This window comes from Oncorhynchus gorbuscha, linkage group LG23, assembly GCF_021184085.1.
Source record: "Oncorhynchus gorbuscha isolate QuinsamMale2020 ecotype Even-year linkage group LG23, OgorEven_v1.0, whole genome shotgun sequence".
Lineage (NCBI taxonomy): Eukaryota > Metazoa > Chordata > Actinopteri > Salmoniformes > Salmonidae > Oncorhynchus > Oncorhynchus gorbuscha.
The window spans coordinates 32,685,994-32,702,574 of NC_060195.1; the positions used below are offsets into that span (position 1 = coordinate 32,685,994).

The window sequence follows — 16,581 nt, forward strand, 5'->3', positions numbered from 1 at the left end:
TTGGAGTGGGTCCAGGGTTTTTGGGTTGATGGCGATGATGTGAGCCATGACCAGCCTTTCAAAGCATTTCATGGCTACAGATGTGAGTGCTACGGGGCAATAGTAATTTAGTGCAGGCTGCAGTGAAGGTATATGCAGTGACCTCCTAGAGGGGAAGATGATTAGACTTGATTGGAGATGAAGAGGAAGCTCCCTGACAGCTCAGTGGCCAGACAGAAGAGATGTCACGACCCTACAAACACTCTCTCATCACTTGCCTAAACTGATGCCATCACAAACCTGACAAAGTGTATTGGTTCACACATCACAGTGTAGACGTGTCTAAGAGTAGGGCTTTGAATTTCTCTTGGTTAGGTCACAATGTTCAGATAAAACGCAGTGCCCCATTTATGAATGTACATGTGATCAGGGTTGGAGTCGATTTAACTTAAATTCCAGTCAATTAAGGAAGTACACAAACATTTCAATTCCAATTTTCTTCATGACCCCAACCCTGCATATGATATAATACGATGTGATTATATGTTACGATGCAATGTTATAGAAGCTATTGAAGTTATAGAAATACTGTCACCACCGATAAATCCACAATAATGGAGAATTTCAATAATTATTTTTCTACTGCTGGCCATGCTTTCCACCTGGCTACCCCTACCCCTGTCAACTGCACTGCAACCCCACAGCAACTCGCCTAAGCTTCCCCCATTTATCCGTCACCCAAATCCAGATAGCTGATATTCTGTAAGAGCTGCAAAATCTGGACCCCTACAAATCAGCCAGGCTAGACAATCTGGACCCTCTCTTTCTACAATTATCTGCCAAAATTGTTGCAACCCCTATTACTAGCCTGTTCAACCTCTCTTTCATATCGTCTGAGATCCCCAAAGATTGGAAAGCTTCCGCGGTCATCCCCCTTTTCAAACTGCTACAGACCTATATCTATCCTACCCTGCCTTTCTAAGGTCTTCGAAAGCCAAGTTAACAAACAGATCACCAACCATTTAGAATCCCACCGTACCTTCTCTGCTATGCAATCTGGCTTCCCGAGCTGGTCATGTATGCACCTCAGCCACACTCAAGGTCCTAAACGATATCATAACTGCCATTGATAAGAGACAATACTGTGTAGCCGTATTCATCGACCTGGCCAAGGCTTTCGACTCTTTCAATCACCACATTCTTATCGGCAGACTCAACAGCCTTGGCTTCTCAAATGACTGCCTCGACTGGTTCACCAACTACTTCTCTGATAGAATTCAGTGTGTCAAATTGGAGGGCCTGTTGTCCGGACCTCTGGGAGTCTCAATGGGGGTGCCACAGGGTTCAATTCTCGGGCTGACTCTCTTCTCTGTATACATCAATGATGTCGCTCTTGCTGCTGGTGATTCTCTGATCCACCTCTACGCAGACTAAACCATTCTGTATACTTCTGGTCCTTCTTTGGACACTGTGCTAACTAACTTCCAGACAAGCTTCAATGCCATACAACACGCCTTCCGTGGCCTCCAATTGCTCTTAAGTTGAAGTAAAACTAATTGCATGCTCTTCAACCAATCGCTGCCCGCACCTGCCTGCCCGTCCAGGATCACTACTCTGGACGGTTCTAACCTAGAATACGTGGACAACTACAAATACCTAGGTTTCTGGTAAGACTGTAAACTCCCCTTCCAGACCAACACTAAGCATCTCCAATCCAAAATTAAATCTATAATTGGCTTCCTATTTCGCAACAAAGCATCATTTACTCATGCTGCCAAACATATCCTCGTAAAACTGACCATCCTACCGATCCTCGATTTCGGCGATGTCATCTACAAAATAGCCTCCAACACTCTCCTCAACAAATTCGATGCAGTCTATCACAGTGGCATCTGTTTCGTCACCAAAGCCTCATATACTACCCACCACTGCGACCTGTACGCTCTTGTTGGCTGGCCCTCGCTTCATACTCATCTTCAAACCCACTGGCTCTAGGTCATCTACATGTCTTTGCTAGGTAAAGCCCAGCCTTATCTCAGCTCACTGGTCACCATAGCAGCACCCACCTGCAGCACGCGCTCCAACAGGTATATTTCACTGGTCACCCCCAAAGCCAATTCCTCCTTTGGCCGCCTCTCCTTCCAGTTGTCTGCTACCAATGACTGGAACAAACTGCAAAAATTGCTGAACCTGGAAACTCTTATCTCCCTCACTAACTTCAAGCACCAGCTGTCAGAGCAGCTCACAGATCACTGCACCTGTACATAGCCCATCTGTAAATAGCCCAACCAACTACCTCATCCCCATACTGTATTTATTTTTAAATTTAGCTCCTTTGCACCCCAGTATCTCTACTTGCACATTCATCTTCTGCACATCTACCATTCCAGTGTTTAATTGCTATATCGTAATTACCTTGCCACTATGGGCTATTTTATTGCCTATATATATACATACATATATACATATATATACACTTTTTTCTACTGTATTATTGACTGTATGTTTGTTTATTCCATGTGTAACTGTGTGTTGTTGTATGTGTCGAACTGCTTTGCTTTCTTGGCCAGGTCGCAATTGTAAATGAGAACTTGTTCTCAACTAGCTGGTTAAATAAAGGTTAAATAAAAAATTAAAATAGACTAATGTGTGTGTTCTGTGTGCTTGTGTGTAGCTGCGGGGCGACCAGGGTGGCCGGGATGCCACTGTGTGCCCTGCCAGTCCACGGTGGATGCTGAGGGGCAGGAGGACGGAGTGGTGGGGACGAAGTGTAGCAGGCTGGGAGGGCACCACACATCTGGAGACATGAATCTCTGCTGGAACGAGATCAAACGCAAGTCCCACAACATCCGGTAAGACGTTGCTTACAATGGGGTTCAATGGGGTTAGGATTCTCCTTCACATTGAGTTTCAATGGGAGTTTTATACATGTGTTTCAATGGGAGTGTCTTTTATGGGTATAGGATGTGTTTTAAATTTGGTTTCAATGGAGGTTGGATATGTTTTAAATTGGGTTTCGATGAGGGTAGGATGTGTTTTAAATTAGGTTTGAATGGAGGTAGGATGTGTTTTAAATTGGGTTTGAATGGAGGTAGGATGTGTTTTAAATTGGGTTTCGATGAGGGTAGGATGTGTTTTAAATTGGGTTTCGATGAGGGTAGGATATGTTTTAAATTGGGTTTCGATGAGGGTAGGATGTGTTTTAAATTGGGTTTCAATAGTATGCATGTGTTATACTGTATACTGGGTTTCAATGGGAGTGTGATATACACTACATTTCAATGTGATTAAAATACAATTTACTTTAGGCAGTGGGAGAGTATCAACAGAATAATTTCAAGAAAACACACAACGTTTCAAAACCCTGCTGTCACAATGTCGGGTTTTGAAACATGCTGTGCAAACAAGCGTCTTCCAGCCACTCTTTCATGCTCCGATGTTTGTGCAGTGTTGATACTTCTACTATCCTCTGTGTACCAGCATTTCTAAGCTGTTGCTCTGATTTGTTCACTGCTGTTCCCACAATTAGAAAAACATTGTCTCAATAAAGTGCTGTCACGTAATGAAATATTCGCAGACACATCTCCAAGTGAGCCTATTCGTTATTAATAATATCTGGGTTAATACTGAGGTCTGCATCTGCAAAACAATTAGGAACAACTGTAGTACTGCTTTGATGACTAATTGGAAGGCGCCCAAGCTTGGCATGTCATTGGTATGACTTTAATTCAGCTGGCATCCTATTTACAGGATTGGCCTCTTTAATGACTTACTTGACCCTCATCATCCTGGTGCTTCCAGCAGGGACATGTGGGGATATTCGTTAAGACAGTTCCCCCTGCAGCGTTTTGTAATGAGATCACTCATACGCACGCACGCATACAGGCACACACCACACACACACACACACACACACACACACACACACACACACACACACACACACACACACACACACACACACACACACACACACACACACACACACACACACACACACACACACACACACACACACACACACACACACACACACACACACACACACACACACACACACACACACACACACACACAACCCCTTCTGACATCATTTGGCCCACAGCGAGAGAGAGCGAGTGAGAGAGAGACAGATCACTACGGTCATGTCTTTAAAGGAGTGGAGAGCGAGTGCTAAGAGATGTCCCTGAGAGATGTGTACAGGACTGAGTGCCAACTCCTGGACAACTGGAGGTTGGTTTATCTAAAGGCTTGTCAGGTTTTGATGGATATGTTGTGGTGGAACTTCTATTCCAATGGCAGAGGTAGGAGGAGGAGGAGGAGCTAAAGGCTGGCCAAGGCTTCTCTTGCTTCTCCTGCTCCTGCTTGTCACCATAGAAACCACACTACAACCCCTAATCTACTGCTACTGCCTAGCACCATTGTCCTGTATAGGCTAGCTGTGTAAGCTATTTCTCACTTACTTGTGAATGCTCAATGCATTGAAACACGTTGATAAGTCTTAGTCCCACATCAGCAAGCCTGGTAATTCATAGAATCTGAAGGTCGACATTAATATATATATATTTTTTCTTCAGTGTGTCACACCAGTAGAGGTAATTATATATTTTTTCAACAAAAGAGAGTCTAAGGACTAGACGGAGTAGTCTGTTATTGGTGTTCTGTTTATTATACAGTTACCGAGGCGATGGTTGTTTGCTTGAGGTGTGTCATGATTAAGACTCCAATCAGTGAAGCCACAGCTCCATATGATAAATATTCTGTATGCATAATGTGGCATAATGAACTCTAAATGATTATAGATGTGAATGGGAAAACACTTCACATCCTCAGGCACGTTGATTAAACAGGTATAGATCAGATGAACTACGACTGCTACACATTAGCTCCTTAGAGTCAATCTAAGTTACACAACAAAACAATCCCCATCAAAATCGGTCAGTTTAGGCTCGAGATATCCGTTCTTTTTGCATTGGATGCGTCTCAATTCTTCGCATCCGCCAGTGTCTTACTTCCTTCATCTGTGGTAATAGGTGGCAGAGCTAGAGGGGTGTTTGTCAGACCATGAGAAAATCGGTCTTTTCACAAAAAACGCCTGTAGTGTCCGAACGATTTGACTTACAAACTAGCGTCACGGGACCCGTCTGAAGGTAACCAGTTGTAACGGCTGACGAGGTGGAGTAGTAAGAAGGATTGGAGGACCAATGCGCAGCGTAATAAGTGTTCATATCATTTAATTGAGTAATGGAACACTTGAACAAAAAAAGAAACGACCAACGAACAGTCCCGTAAGGTGAATGACAAAAAAACACTAAACAGGAAAATAATCACAAACAACTCAAAAGTGAAACCAGGCTACCTAAATATGGTTCTCAATCAGGGACAACGATAAACAGCTGCCTCTGATTGAGAACCATACCAGGCCAAACACAGAAATCCCAAAACATAGAAAAAGTAACATAGACAACCCACCCAACTCACACCCTGACCATACTAAAACAAAGTCATAATAAAAGAAGTACCCCCCCCCCCAAAACCTGAACCTATAGGGGAGGGTCTGGGTGGGTGTCTGTCTGCGGTGGTGGCTCTGGTGCGGGACGTGGACCCCACTCCACCATAGTCCTTCTCCGCCTCTTTACCCGCCTCCGTGGCCTCTTTAACGCGGCGACCCTCGCCGCCGACTTCGGACTGGGGACCCAAGCCCAGGGTCCCGAATGGACTGGAGATTCCGGCAGCACTGGATGGACAGGAGATTACCGCAGCACTGGACAGGCGGGAGACTCCGGCAGCTCCGGAGTGAAGACATAATAAAAGAACTAAGGTCAGAACGTGACACCAGTACTGGATTTTTTTAAACTAATGGAAGTATGAAGGTAGTTTTGTTAAATATGTGTAAAAATATATATTTCCTGAATTTTTTTTCCTCCTAGATTTTGGACTGACACTTCAAAACTTTGTTTCTTATGATTTATCTTTTGACTATATTTTTGCCATTTACGAATGTGTTATTATATGATTTTCTATGGGCTTTCGTAGTAAAGGCCAAAATCTATATTTGTTATTTGTTTTATTTTTATTTGTTATTTTTTTAAACCAATTTTGTGGAATCCAATTGGTAGTTAAAGTTGTTCCAATTGGTAGTTCATTGCTGCAAGTCCCGTACGGACTTGGGAATGGCGAAGGTCACGAGCCGTGCGTCCTCCAAAACACAGCCCAACCAAGCCGCACTGCTTCGTGACACATTGCCCACTTAAATCAAATCACATGTATTTGTCACATACACATGGTTAGCAGATGTTAATGCTTGTGCTTCTAGTTCCGACAATGCAGTAATAACCAAGTAATCTAACCTAACAATTCCAAAACTACTACCTTATACACACAAGTGTAAAGGGATAAAGAATATGTACATGAAGATATATGACTGAGTGATGGTACAGAACGGCATAGGCACGATACAGTAGATGGTATCGAGTACAGTATATACATATGAGATGAGTAATGTAGGGTATGTAAACAAAGTGCCATAGTTTAAAGTGGCTAGTGATACATGTATTACATAAAGATGCAGTAGATGATATACAGTATATACATATTCATATGAGATGAGTAATGTAGGGTATGTAAAAATTATATTAAGTAGCATTGTTTAAAGTGGCTAGTGACATATTTTCCATCAATTTCCATCAATTCCCATTATTAAAGTGTCTGGAGTTGAGTCAGTGTGTTGGCAGCAGCCACTCAATGTTAGTGGTGGCTGTTTAACAGTCTGATGGCCTTGAGATAGAAGCAGTTTTTCAGTCTCTCGGTCCCTGCTTTGATGCACCTGTACTGACCTCGCCTTCTGGATGATAGCGGGGTGAACAGGCAGTGGCTCGGGTGGTTGTTGTCCTTGATGATCTTTATGGCCTTCCTGTGACATTGGGTGGTGTAGGTGTCCTGGAGGGCAGGTAGTTTGCCCCCGGTGATGCGTTGTGCAGACCTCACTACCCTCTGGAGAGCCTTACGGTTGTGGGCGGAGCAGTTGCCGTACCAGGCCGTACCAGGCGGTGATACAGCCCGACAGGATGCTCTCGATTGTGGATCTGTAGAAGTTTGTGATTGCTTTTGGTGACAAGCCAAATTTCTTCAGCCTCCTGAAGCGCTGCTGCGCCTTCTTCACGATGCTGTCTGTGTGGGTGGACCAATTCAGTTTGTCTGTGATGTGTACACCGAGGAACTTAAAACTTACTACCCTCTCCACTACTGTCCCATCGATGTGGATAGGGGGGTGCTCTCTCTGCTGTTTCCTGAAGTCCACAATCATCTCCTTAGTTTTGTTGACGTTGAGTGTGAGGTTATTTTCCTGACACCACACTCCGAGGGCCGTCACCTCCTCCCTGTAGGCTGTCTCGTCGTTGTTGGTAATCAAGCCTATCACTGTAGTGTTGTCCGCAAACTTGATGATTGAGTTGGAGGCGTGCATGGCCACGCAGTCGTGGGTGAACAGGGAGTACAGGAGAGGGCTCAGAACACACCCTTGTGGGGCCCCAGTGTTGAGGATCAGTGGGGTGGAGGGGGCGGCCCGTCAGGAAGTCCAGTACCCAGTTGCACAGGGCGGGGTCGAGACACAGGGTCTCGAGCTTGATGACGAGTTTGGAGGGTACTATGGTGTTAAATGCTGAGCTGTATTCGATGAACAGCATTCTCACATAGGTATAGGGAACAGGGACCATGGTGGCCCTCTTGAAGTATGTAGGAACAGCAGACTGGGATAAGAATTGATTGAATATGTCCGTAAACACACCAGCCAGCTGGTCTGCACATATTCTGAGGACGCGGCTGGGGATACCGTCTGGGCCTGCAGCCTTGCGTTTAAATGTTTTACTCACGTCGGCTGCAGTGAAGGAGAGTCTGCATGTTTTGGTTGCGGGCCGTGTCAGTGGCACTGTATTGTCCTCAAAGCGGGCAAAAAAGTTATTTAGTCTGCCTGGGAGCAAGACATCCTGGTCCGTGACGGGGCTGGTTATCTTTTTGTAATCCGTGATTGACTGTAGACCCTGCCACATACCTCTTGTGTCTGAGCTGTTGAATTGCGACTCTACTTTGTCTCTATACTGACGCTTAGCTTGTTTGATTGCCTTGCAGAGGGAATAGCTACACTGTTTGTATTCGGTCATGTTTCCGGTCACCTTGCCCTAGTTAAAAGTAGTGGTTCGCGCTTTCAGTTTCACGCGAATGCTGCCATCAATCCACGGTTTCTGTTTTGGGAATGTTTTAATCATTGCTATGGGAACGACATCTTCAATGACTTTCTAATGAACTCGTTCACCGAATCAGCGTATTCGTCAATGTTGTTGTTGGACGCAGTGCGGAACATATCCCAGTCCACGTGATGGAAGCAGTCTTGGAGCGTGGAATCAGATTGGTCGGACCAGCGTTGAACAGACCTGAGCACGGGAGCTTCTTGTTTTAGCTTCTGTCTGTAGGCAGGGAGCAACAAAATGTAGTCGTGGTCAGCTTTTCTGAAAGGAGGGCGGGGGAGGGCCTTATATGCATCGCAGAAGTTAGAATAACAATGATCCAAGGTTTTACCAGCCCTGGTTGCACAATCGATATGCTGATACAATTTAGGGAGTCTTGTTTTCAGATTAGCCATGTTAAAATCCCCAGCTACCATGAATGCAGCCTCAGGATATGTGGTTTCCAGTTTGCAAAGAGTTAAATAAAGTTTGTTCAGAGCCATCGATGTGTCTGCTTGGGGGGAATACTGTATATACGGCTGTGATTATAATCGAAGAGAATTCCCTTGGTAGATAATGCGGTCGACATTTGATTGTGAGGAATTCTAAAACAGGTGAACAGAAGGACTTGAGTTCCTGTATGTTGTTGTGACCACACCACATCTCGTTAACCATAAGGCATACGCCACCGCCCCTCTTCTTACCAGAAATAAGTTTGTTTCTGTCGGCGCGATGCGTGGAGAAACCAGCTGGCTGCAGTGAGCCATGTTTCCATGAAGCAAAGAACGTTACAGTCTCTGATGTCCCTCTGGAATGCTACCCTTGCTCGGATTTCATCAACCTTGTTGTCAAGAGACTGGACGTTGGCGAGAAGTATGCTTGTGAGTGGTGCGCAATGTGCCCGTCTCCGAGGCCTGACCAGAAGACCACTTCGTTTCCCTCTTTTACGATGTCTTTGTTTTGGGTCGGAGGCTGGGATTCATTCCGTTGTCCTGGGTGAAAGGCAGAACACAGGCTTCGGGAAAGTCATATTCCTGGTCGTACTGATGGTGAGTTGACGTTGCTCTTATATTCAGTAGTTCTTCCTGACTGTATGTAATGAAACCTAAGATTACCTGGGGCACCAATGTAAGAAATTACACGTAAAAAAACAAAAAACTGCATAGTTTCCTAGGAACACAAAGTGAGGCGGCCATCTCTGCCAGACACCAGCCGCACCAATGTGTCGGAAGAAACACCGTACACCTGGTGGCCGTGTCAGCGTGCACTGTGCCCGTATTCCACAGCGGTCGCTAGTGCGTAATTGGACAAGGACATCCCTGCCGACCAAACCCTCCCCTAACCCGGACGACACTGGGCCAATCATGCTCCGTCCCATGCGTCTCCCTGTCGCGGCCGGCTGCGACAGAGCCTTAGACCACTGCACCACTCGAGAGGCCCCCAAAAATATATATTTGATATATTTTTTATACCTAAAGCGGTCCTAAAATTCTAAATCAAATACTGTAGCTAAATGATCCATAGTATGACCATCTTAAAACAATTCTAAATATCAGTTTAGCACCCCTCCTCTCCCACAATGTCTTAGACTAAAGAATTTACCCTTACAATGTAAAGTACATAGAGCTTTAGGAAAAGGTTACTTGGTTGAACAAGACCATTATACTACCTGTGAACAATACAATTCATAGATATTTGATGGCTGAATAATCTGTTGCCTTTCAGTTTTGCCTAAATGATCATCATCATCATCATCATCATCATAATACCAACGTTTATAGAGGCAGTCTTTGTGATGTCCTTGAAACAGTGGGCTATTGTTCTGGTGGTGTGTGTGTAACACTGCCGTGCTGTGTGCAGTGGCCTATGGAGAATGCCCTCTGGGGGTGACGTGGGTGGCAGACTGGCACGATGGGAATGTGTGTGCCCATGGAGGGAGGGACACATGGCATGGCTGGGATGGTTTCAGAGTGCCACTCGCCTGCGCTTGGATATACTGGGGGCAGGGCCAGAGACTCTCTGTTCTCCCTGTTCTGTCTGGTTAATGGCAGGGCTCTCTTTATTTCTCTCTCTCTCTCAGTAGTTCTCTCTCTTTTTCAGTTTCCCCTTTCCATCGCCGTCTATCTTTTTATCTCCCTCTCCCTCTCCTTCTCCCCATCTCTCTCCCTCTCTCCCTCCCTCCATTGTCCTTGTCACCCTTCCTCCCCTTCACTCCTGGCAGTGCCCCCTATAGTCAGTCAGTGTTAACTACAGTGGCTGTGTTGCGCCCCACATTATCTTCCACCAGCTCTTCCCTGCAGCACTTCCTGGCTGAGCCCCCACAGGCCCTGTTGAGCTACAATATTAATGATACCTGAAAAGACTCTCTGTCCAACATTACTAGGGGTCAAGGGTTAAATGGGCCCTCAGGCCAGTGGGATGGTAGAGGTGGGAATATCTCAAACATTATTGGACCATTTCAACATCAATCATCCAGTCAGATGGTGTGGCTGGAATGTCATTGACAGTAGATATGAAGATATTGTCAGTAGTTTGTTTAGTGTTAGAGTGAGATTTTGGTAGCCTCTGGGTTGTGTTTAGGTTTTCTTGTTGGTTCCCTGATGGGATGCCTCGCTTAACCATGTTTGTTGATGTTAGGGGTTTGAACAGTTGTATTTTGTCATTTTGTGCAGCTCTCTTCTATAAGAACAGTTCAGACCTTCCCCTTAAAGTCCTGTATCGGGTTCAATAACCATGTTCCCCGTTGACGACCTGCAAAGAAAATCAGCTGGCAGGTGGAATGAAAACATTCTTTCAACCTGCAGGGCAGGCTCGTGGTTCAGAAAAAAATACAGTGCATTCGGAAAGTATTCAGACCCCTTGACTTCTTCCACATTTTGTTACATTACAGCCTTATTCTAAAATGTATATTTTTTTCATCCTCATCAATCTACTACATAATGACTAAGAAAAAACAGGTTTTTAGAAATGTTTGTAAAAAATAAAGAACTGAAATATCACATTTACAATATTATTCAGACTCAGTACTTTGTTGAAACACATTTGGCAGGAATTACAGCCTCAAGTCTTCTTGGGTTTCACGCTACAAGCTTGGCACACCTGTATTTTGAGAGTTTCTCCTATTCTTCTCTGCAGATCCTCTCAATCTCTGTCTGGTTGGATGGGGAGTGTCGCTGCAATGCTATTTTCAGGTCTCTCTAGAGATGTTTGATCGGGTTCAAATCCGGACTCTGCCTAGGCCATTCAAGGACATTCAGAGACTTGTCCCGAAGCCACTCCTGTATTGTCTTGGCTGTGTGCTTAGGGTCATTTTCATGTTGGAAGGTGAACCTTTGCTGAGCGTTCTGAAGCAGGTTTTCATTAAGGATCTCTCAGTACTTTGCTCCGTTCATCTTTCCCTCGATCCCGACTGGTCTCGCAGTCCCTGCCTCTGAAGAATATCCTCACAGCATGATGCCGCCACCACCATGCTTCACCGTAGGGATGGTGCCAGGTTTCCACCAGGCGTGATACTTGCCATTCAGGTCAAAGAGTTCAATCTCGGTTTGATCAGACCAGAGAATCTTGTTTCTCATGGTCTGAGAGTCCTTAAGGTGCCTCGAGAACTGACGCCTCAAGCACTGAGATGCAGTGCCTTAGACCACTGCGCCACTCTGGAGTTTTCACTTAGTCATCATGGGTTATTGTGTGTAGATTCATGAGGATGTTTTATTATCCATTTTAGAACAAGGCTGTACAACAAAATGTAGAAAAAGTCAAGGGTTCTGAATATTTTACAAATGCACTGTATATTGCTGGTCAGAATTTCTTTAAATCATGATAGTACGTGTTGTACGAACCCAAGCTCTTGTTGTGTTGCATTGTGTTGTGAATTCCATTCTGTGAGTGGTGAGGAAGACACAGTAGGCTACCACCCACACGTGCATTGAGAGTGTGTGGACAAGGGTCAGTGGTGTAGCTCAACAGGGGTCACTTTTTGAATAATATCGTACATTTTTGCAATACCCGTATAGTCTACTTTAAAAATAAAATTACAATAAACTTTCAAAAACTTGGGCACTTTGCTGCGCGACTCAGGAGAGACTGCATGTTGCTGGTGCTGCTGCTGCAGCAAGCCGGGGAAGGGCAGGGGTTGGTTTGTCTGAGATGGAAGGGAGGGAGAGAGAAAGTAGCTGTACTCGCGCTAGCAAGACAAACTTGTATCTGCCGTAGATGATATATCATTCCACCTGGTAGTGCCTGTCTTGACTGCATCACATCGATGCAAATAATCTAGCCACGCTAGCCAGCTAAGTTATCCGCTAGCTAGCCAGGTTAATTGAGTCTGTTTTGCTGTGCTCCCAGTCCTTGTCGACAACAACTCAATTCAGATTAAACAACAGCCTGTTGGTTGCTCATTGTTGTCTTATCCTACTCATTAAGGTAACTTAATTCCATAATTGTTATTTCATTTTTGCATTGATCAGAAATATCCCACTTCACCTTCTAGGCTATACAGTATATGGGGCCTGTGACAGTAGTGGTGCTTTGATTGCCCAAATCTAATGTCATGGACATGGTATATACTTGTATGATGCAATGTCACATGCAGAGGTGTCATGCCCATAGGGGGCACATGGGCACGTGCCCCCCCAGATTTGTCCGGTTTAAAATATATACAGTACCAGTCAAAAGTTTGGAGGGTTTCTCTTTGATTTAAACAATTTTCTACATTGTAGAATAATAGTGAAGACATCAAAACTTTGAAATAACCCATTTCGAATCATGTAGTAACCAAAAAAGTGCTCAACAAATCAAAATATTCTTAAAAGTAGCCACCCTTTGCCTTGATGACAGCTTTGCACACTCTTGGCATTCTATCACCTTTCTTCACCTGGAAGGCTTTCCAACAGTCTTAGTTCCCACATAGCACTTGTTGGCTGCTTTCCCTTCACTCTGCGGTCCAACTCATCCCAAACCTTCTCAATTGGTTACAAATTTCCAATGCCCATTGCTCGTAATTCTTGGCCCAAGCAAGTCTCTTCTTATTATTGTTGTCCTTTAGAAGTGGTTTCTTTGCAGCAATTCAACCATGACGGCCTAATTCACGCAGTCTCCTGTGAACAGTTGACGTGTCTGTTACTTGAACTTTGTGAAGCATTTATTTGGGCTGCAATTTCTGAGGCTGGTAATTCCAATGAACTTGTTCTCTGGAGCAGAGGAAACTCTGGTTCTTCCTTTCCTGTGGCGGTCCTCACGAGATCCAGTTTCACCATAGCACTTGATGGTTTTTGCGACTGCACTTGAAGAAACTTTCAAAGTTCTTGAAATGTTCCAGATTGACTGACCTTCATGTCTTAAAGTAATGATAGACTGTCGTTTCTCTTTGCTTATTTGAGCTGTTCTTGCCATAATATGGACTTGGTCTTTTACCAAATAGGTCTATTTTCCGTATACCACTCCTACCATGTCACAACACAACTGATTGGCTCAAACCCATTAACCTGTTTGGGATAGGGGGCAGCAATTTCACGTTCGGATGAAAAGCGTGCCAAGTGTAAACTACCTGCTACTCAGGCCCAGAACCTAATATATGCATATTATTAGTAGATTTGGATGGGAAACACTCCGAAGTTCATAAAACTGTTTGAATGATGTCTGTGAGTCTAACAGAACCTATATGGCAGGTGAAAACCTGAGAAAAATCCAACCAGGAAGTGGGAAATCTGAGGTTTGTAGTTTTTCAACTCATTATCCTTTTCAAGATACAGTATAAATGGGGTCATGTTGCACTTCCTAAGGCTTCCACTAGATGTCAAAAGTCTTTAGAACCTTGTTTCAGGCTTCTACTGTGAATGGGGAGCGAATAAGAGCTGTTTGAACCAGGGGTCTGGCAGAATGCCATGAGCTAAATCATGCGCGTGGCCATGAGAGCAAGCTGCGTTCCTTTTCATTTCTAAATACAAAGGAATTGTCCGGTTGAAATATTATTGAGGATTTATGATAAAAACATCCTAAAGATTGATTCTATATATCGTTTGACATGTTTCTACGAACTGTAATATAACTTTTTGGACTTTTCGTCTGAACTTTCGCCTGGACTTGCCCGCGCCTCTTGAATTTGGATTTGTGAACTAAACATTCGAACAAAAAGGAGATATTTGGACATAAATTATGGACTTTATCAAACAAAACAAACATTTATTGTGGAACTGGGATTCCTGGGAGTGCATTCTGATGAAGATCATCAAAGATAAGTGAATATTTATAATGCTATTTCTGACTCTTACTGACTCCACAACATGGCGGGTATCTGTATGGCTTGTTTTTGTGTCTGAGCTCTGTACTCAGATTATTGCATGGTGTGCTTTTTCCGTAAAGATTTTAAAAAATCTGACAGCAGTTGCATTAAGGAGAAGTATATCTGTAATTCTTTGCATAACACTTGTATCTTTTATCAAAGTTTACGATGAGCATTTCTGTAAATTGATGTGGTTCTCTGTAAATTCGCCGGATGTTTTCGAGGCACGACATTACGAAACATAACGTGCCAATGTAAACTGAGATTGTTGTATATAAATATGAACTTTATCAAACAAAACATACATGTATTGTGTAACATGAAGTCCTATGAGTGCCATCTAATGAAGATCATCAAAGGTTAGTGAATCATTTGATGTCTATTTCTGCTTTTTGTGACTCCTCTCTTTGGCTGGAAAATGGCTGTATGTTTTTTTGTGACTAGGCTGACCTAACATGATCATATGGTGTGCTTTTGCTGTAAAGCCTTTTTGAAATTGGACACGATGGGTAGATTAACCTCTCTGGGATATGTGGGAAACTAGCGTCCCACCAAAAGCCAGGCAAAATGCAGAGCGCCAAATTCAAATAAATTACTATAGAAATCAAACTTTCATTAAATCACACATGCAAGATAGAAAATTAAAGCTACTCTTGTTGTGAATCCAGCCAACATGTCAGATTTCAAAAAGGCTTTTCGGCGGAAGCAAATGATGCTATTATCTGAGGATAGCACCTCCGTAAACAAAGAGAGAAACCATATTTCAACCCTGCAGGCGAGACACAAAACGCAGAAATGAAAATATAATTCCTTACCTCCTGACGAGCTTCTTTTGTTGGCACTCCAATATGTCCCACAAACATCACAAATTGTCCTTTTGTTCGATTAATTCCGTCGATATATATCCAAAATGTCCATATATTTGGCGCGTTTGATCCAGAAAAACACTGGTTCCAACTTGCGCAACGTGACTACAAAATATCTCGAAAGTTACCTGTAAACTTTGCCAAAACATTTCAAACTACTTTTGTAATACAACTTTAGGTATTTTTTTACGTAAATAATCAATAAAATTGAAGATAGGATGATCTGTGTTAAATACAGGAAGAAAACAAACTGTAGCTAGCTTTCTGGCCACGCGCCTCTATCTAACAGTACACTTCAAGTGACTCTCGTTCAAGATGGCCGTACTTCTTCATTCCACAAAAGAATAACCTCAACCAATTTCTAAAGACTGTTGACATCCAGTGGAAGTGATAGGAACAGCAAGGTCCCTTAGAAATCTGGATTCCCAATGAAAATCCATTGAAAAGAGAGTGACCTCAAAAAAAAAAGTTATGTTATACTCACAGACATGATTCAAACTGTTTTAGAAACTTCAGAGTGCTATCTATCCAAAAATCTATCCAAATTTGGGCATGCATTTCATCCGAATGTGAAAATACTTTAATTTGGTGTATTGCACTTGTGAATGTATGAAAGTTAAATATTTCTACAAAATATTTTTTAATTTTGCGCTCTGCCTTTTCGGCGGATGTTGACGAGGCTTAATTAAGAAGGAAAGAAATTCCATAAATTAACTTTTAACAAGGTACACCTGTTAATTGAAATGCATTCCGGGTGACTAAAACGTGAAGCTGGTTGAGAGAATGCCAAGAGTATGCAAAACTGCCATCAAGGCAAAGGATGGCTACTTTGAAGAATCTCAAATCTCAAAATATTTTGGTTTGTTTAACACTTTTTTTTGTTACTACATGATTCCATATTTGGTGTTTCATAGTTTTGATGTATTCACTATTATTCTACAATGTAGACAATAGTAAAAATAAAGAAAAAACCTTGAATGAGTAGGTGTGTCCAAACTTCTGACTGGTACTGTATGTATATTTCATTATTTTACATTTTTGGGTTGTTGTGTCTCTGTAATAATACTAGCCACCTAGCAATTTTATGAAGTTGTCTTTAACTAGCCCAGATAGGTTCACAAACTCCGAACCTCATAACTAGCTACCAAGAAGCCATTTAAGGCTATCAATGAAGTTAGAGTAGCTAGCTGGTCTTGCTATCTTAGCTGGCATGCCTGCTGGCAAGGTTGGTCAA

At 43.3% G+C, this 16,581-nt stretch overlaps 1 protein-coding gene across 3 annotated transcripts in view; it reads left to right on the forward strand.

Annotated features, from left to right (window-relative positions):
* LOC124011302 (dystrophin-related protein 2-like) overlaps positions 1-16,581 on the forward strand; it is a 281,037-nt gene that overhangs the window by 153,276 nt on the left and 111,180 nt on the right. For all 3 annotated transcript variants that reach the window (XM_046324529.1, XM_046324530.1, XM_046324528.1), the window contains one exon: positions 2,654-2,831. In XM_046324529.1, coding sequence (XP_046180485.1) covers positions 2,785-2,831 — 47 coding nt within the window. In that variant the 5' untranslated portion in view covers positions 2,654-2,784. The remainder of the gene's footprint in view (positions 1-2,653; positions 2,832-16,581) is intronic.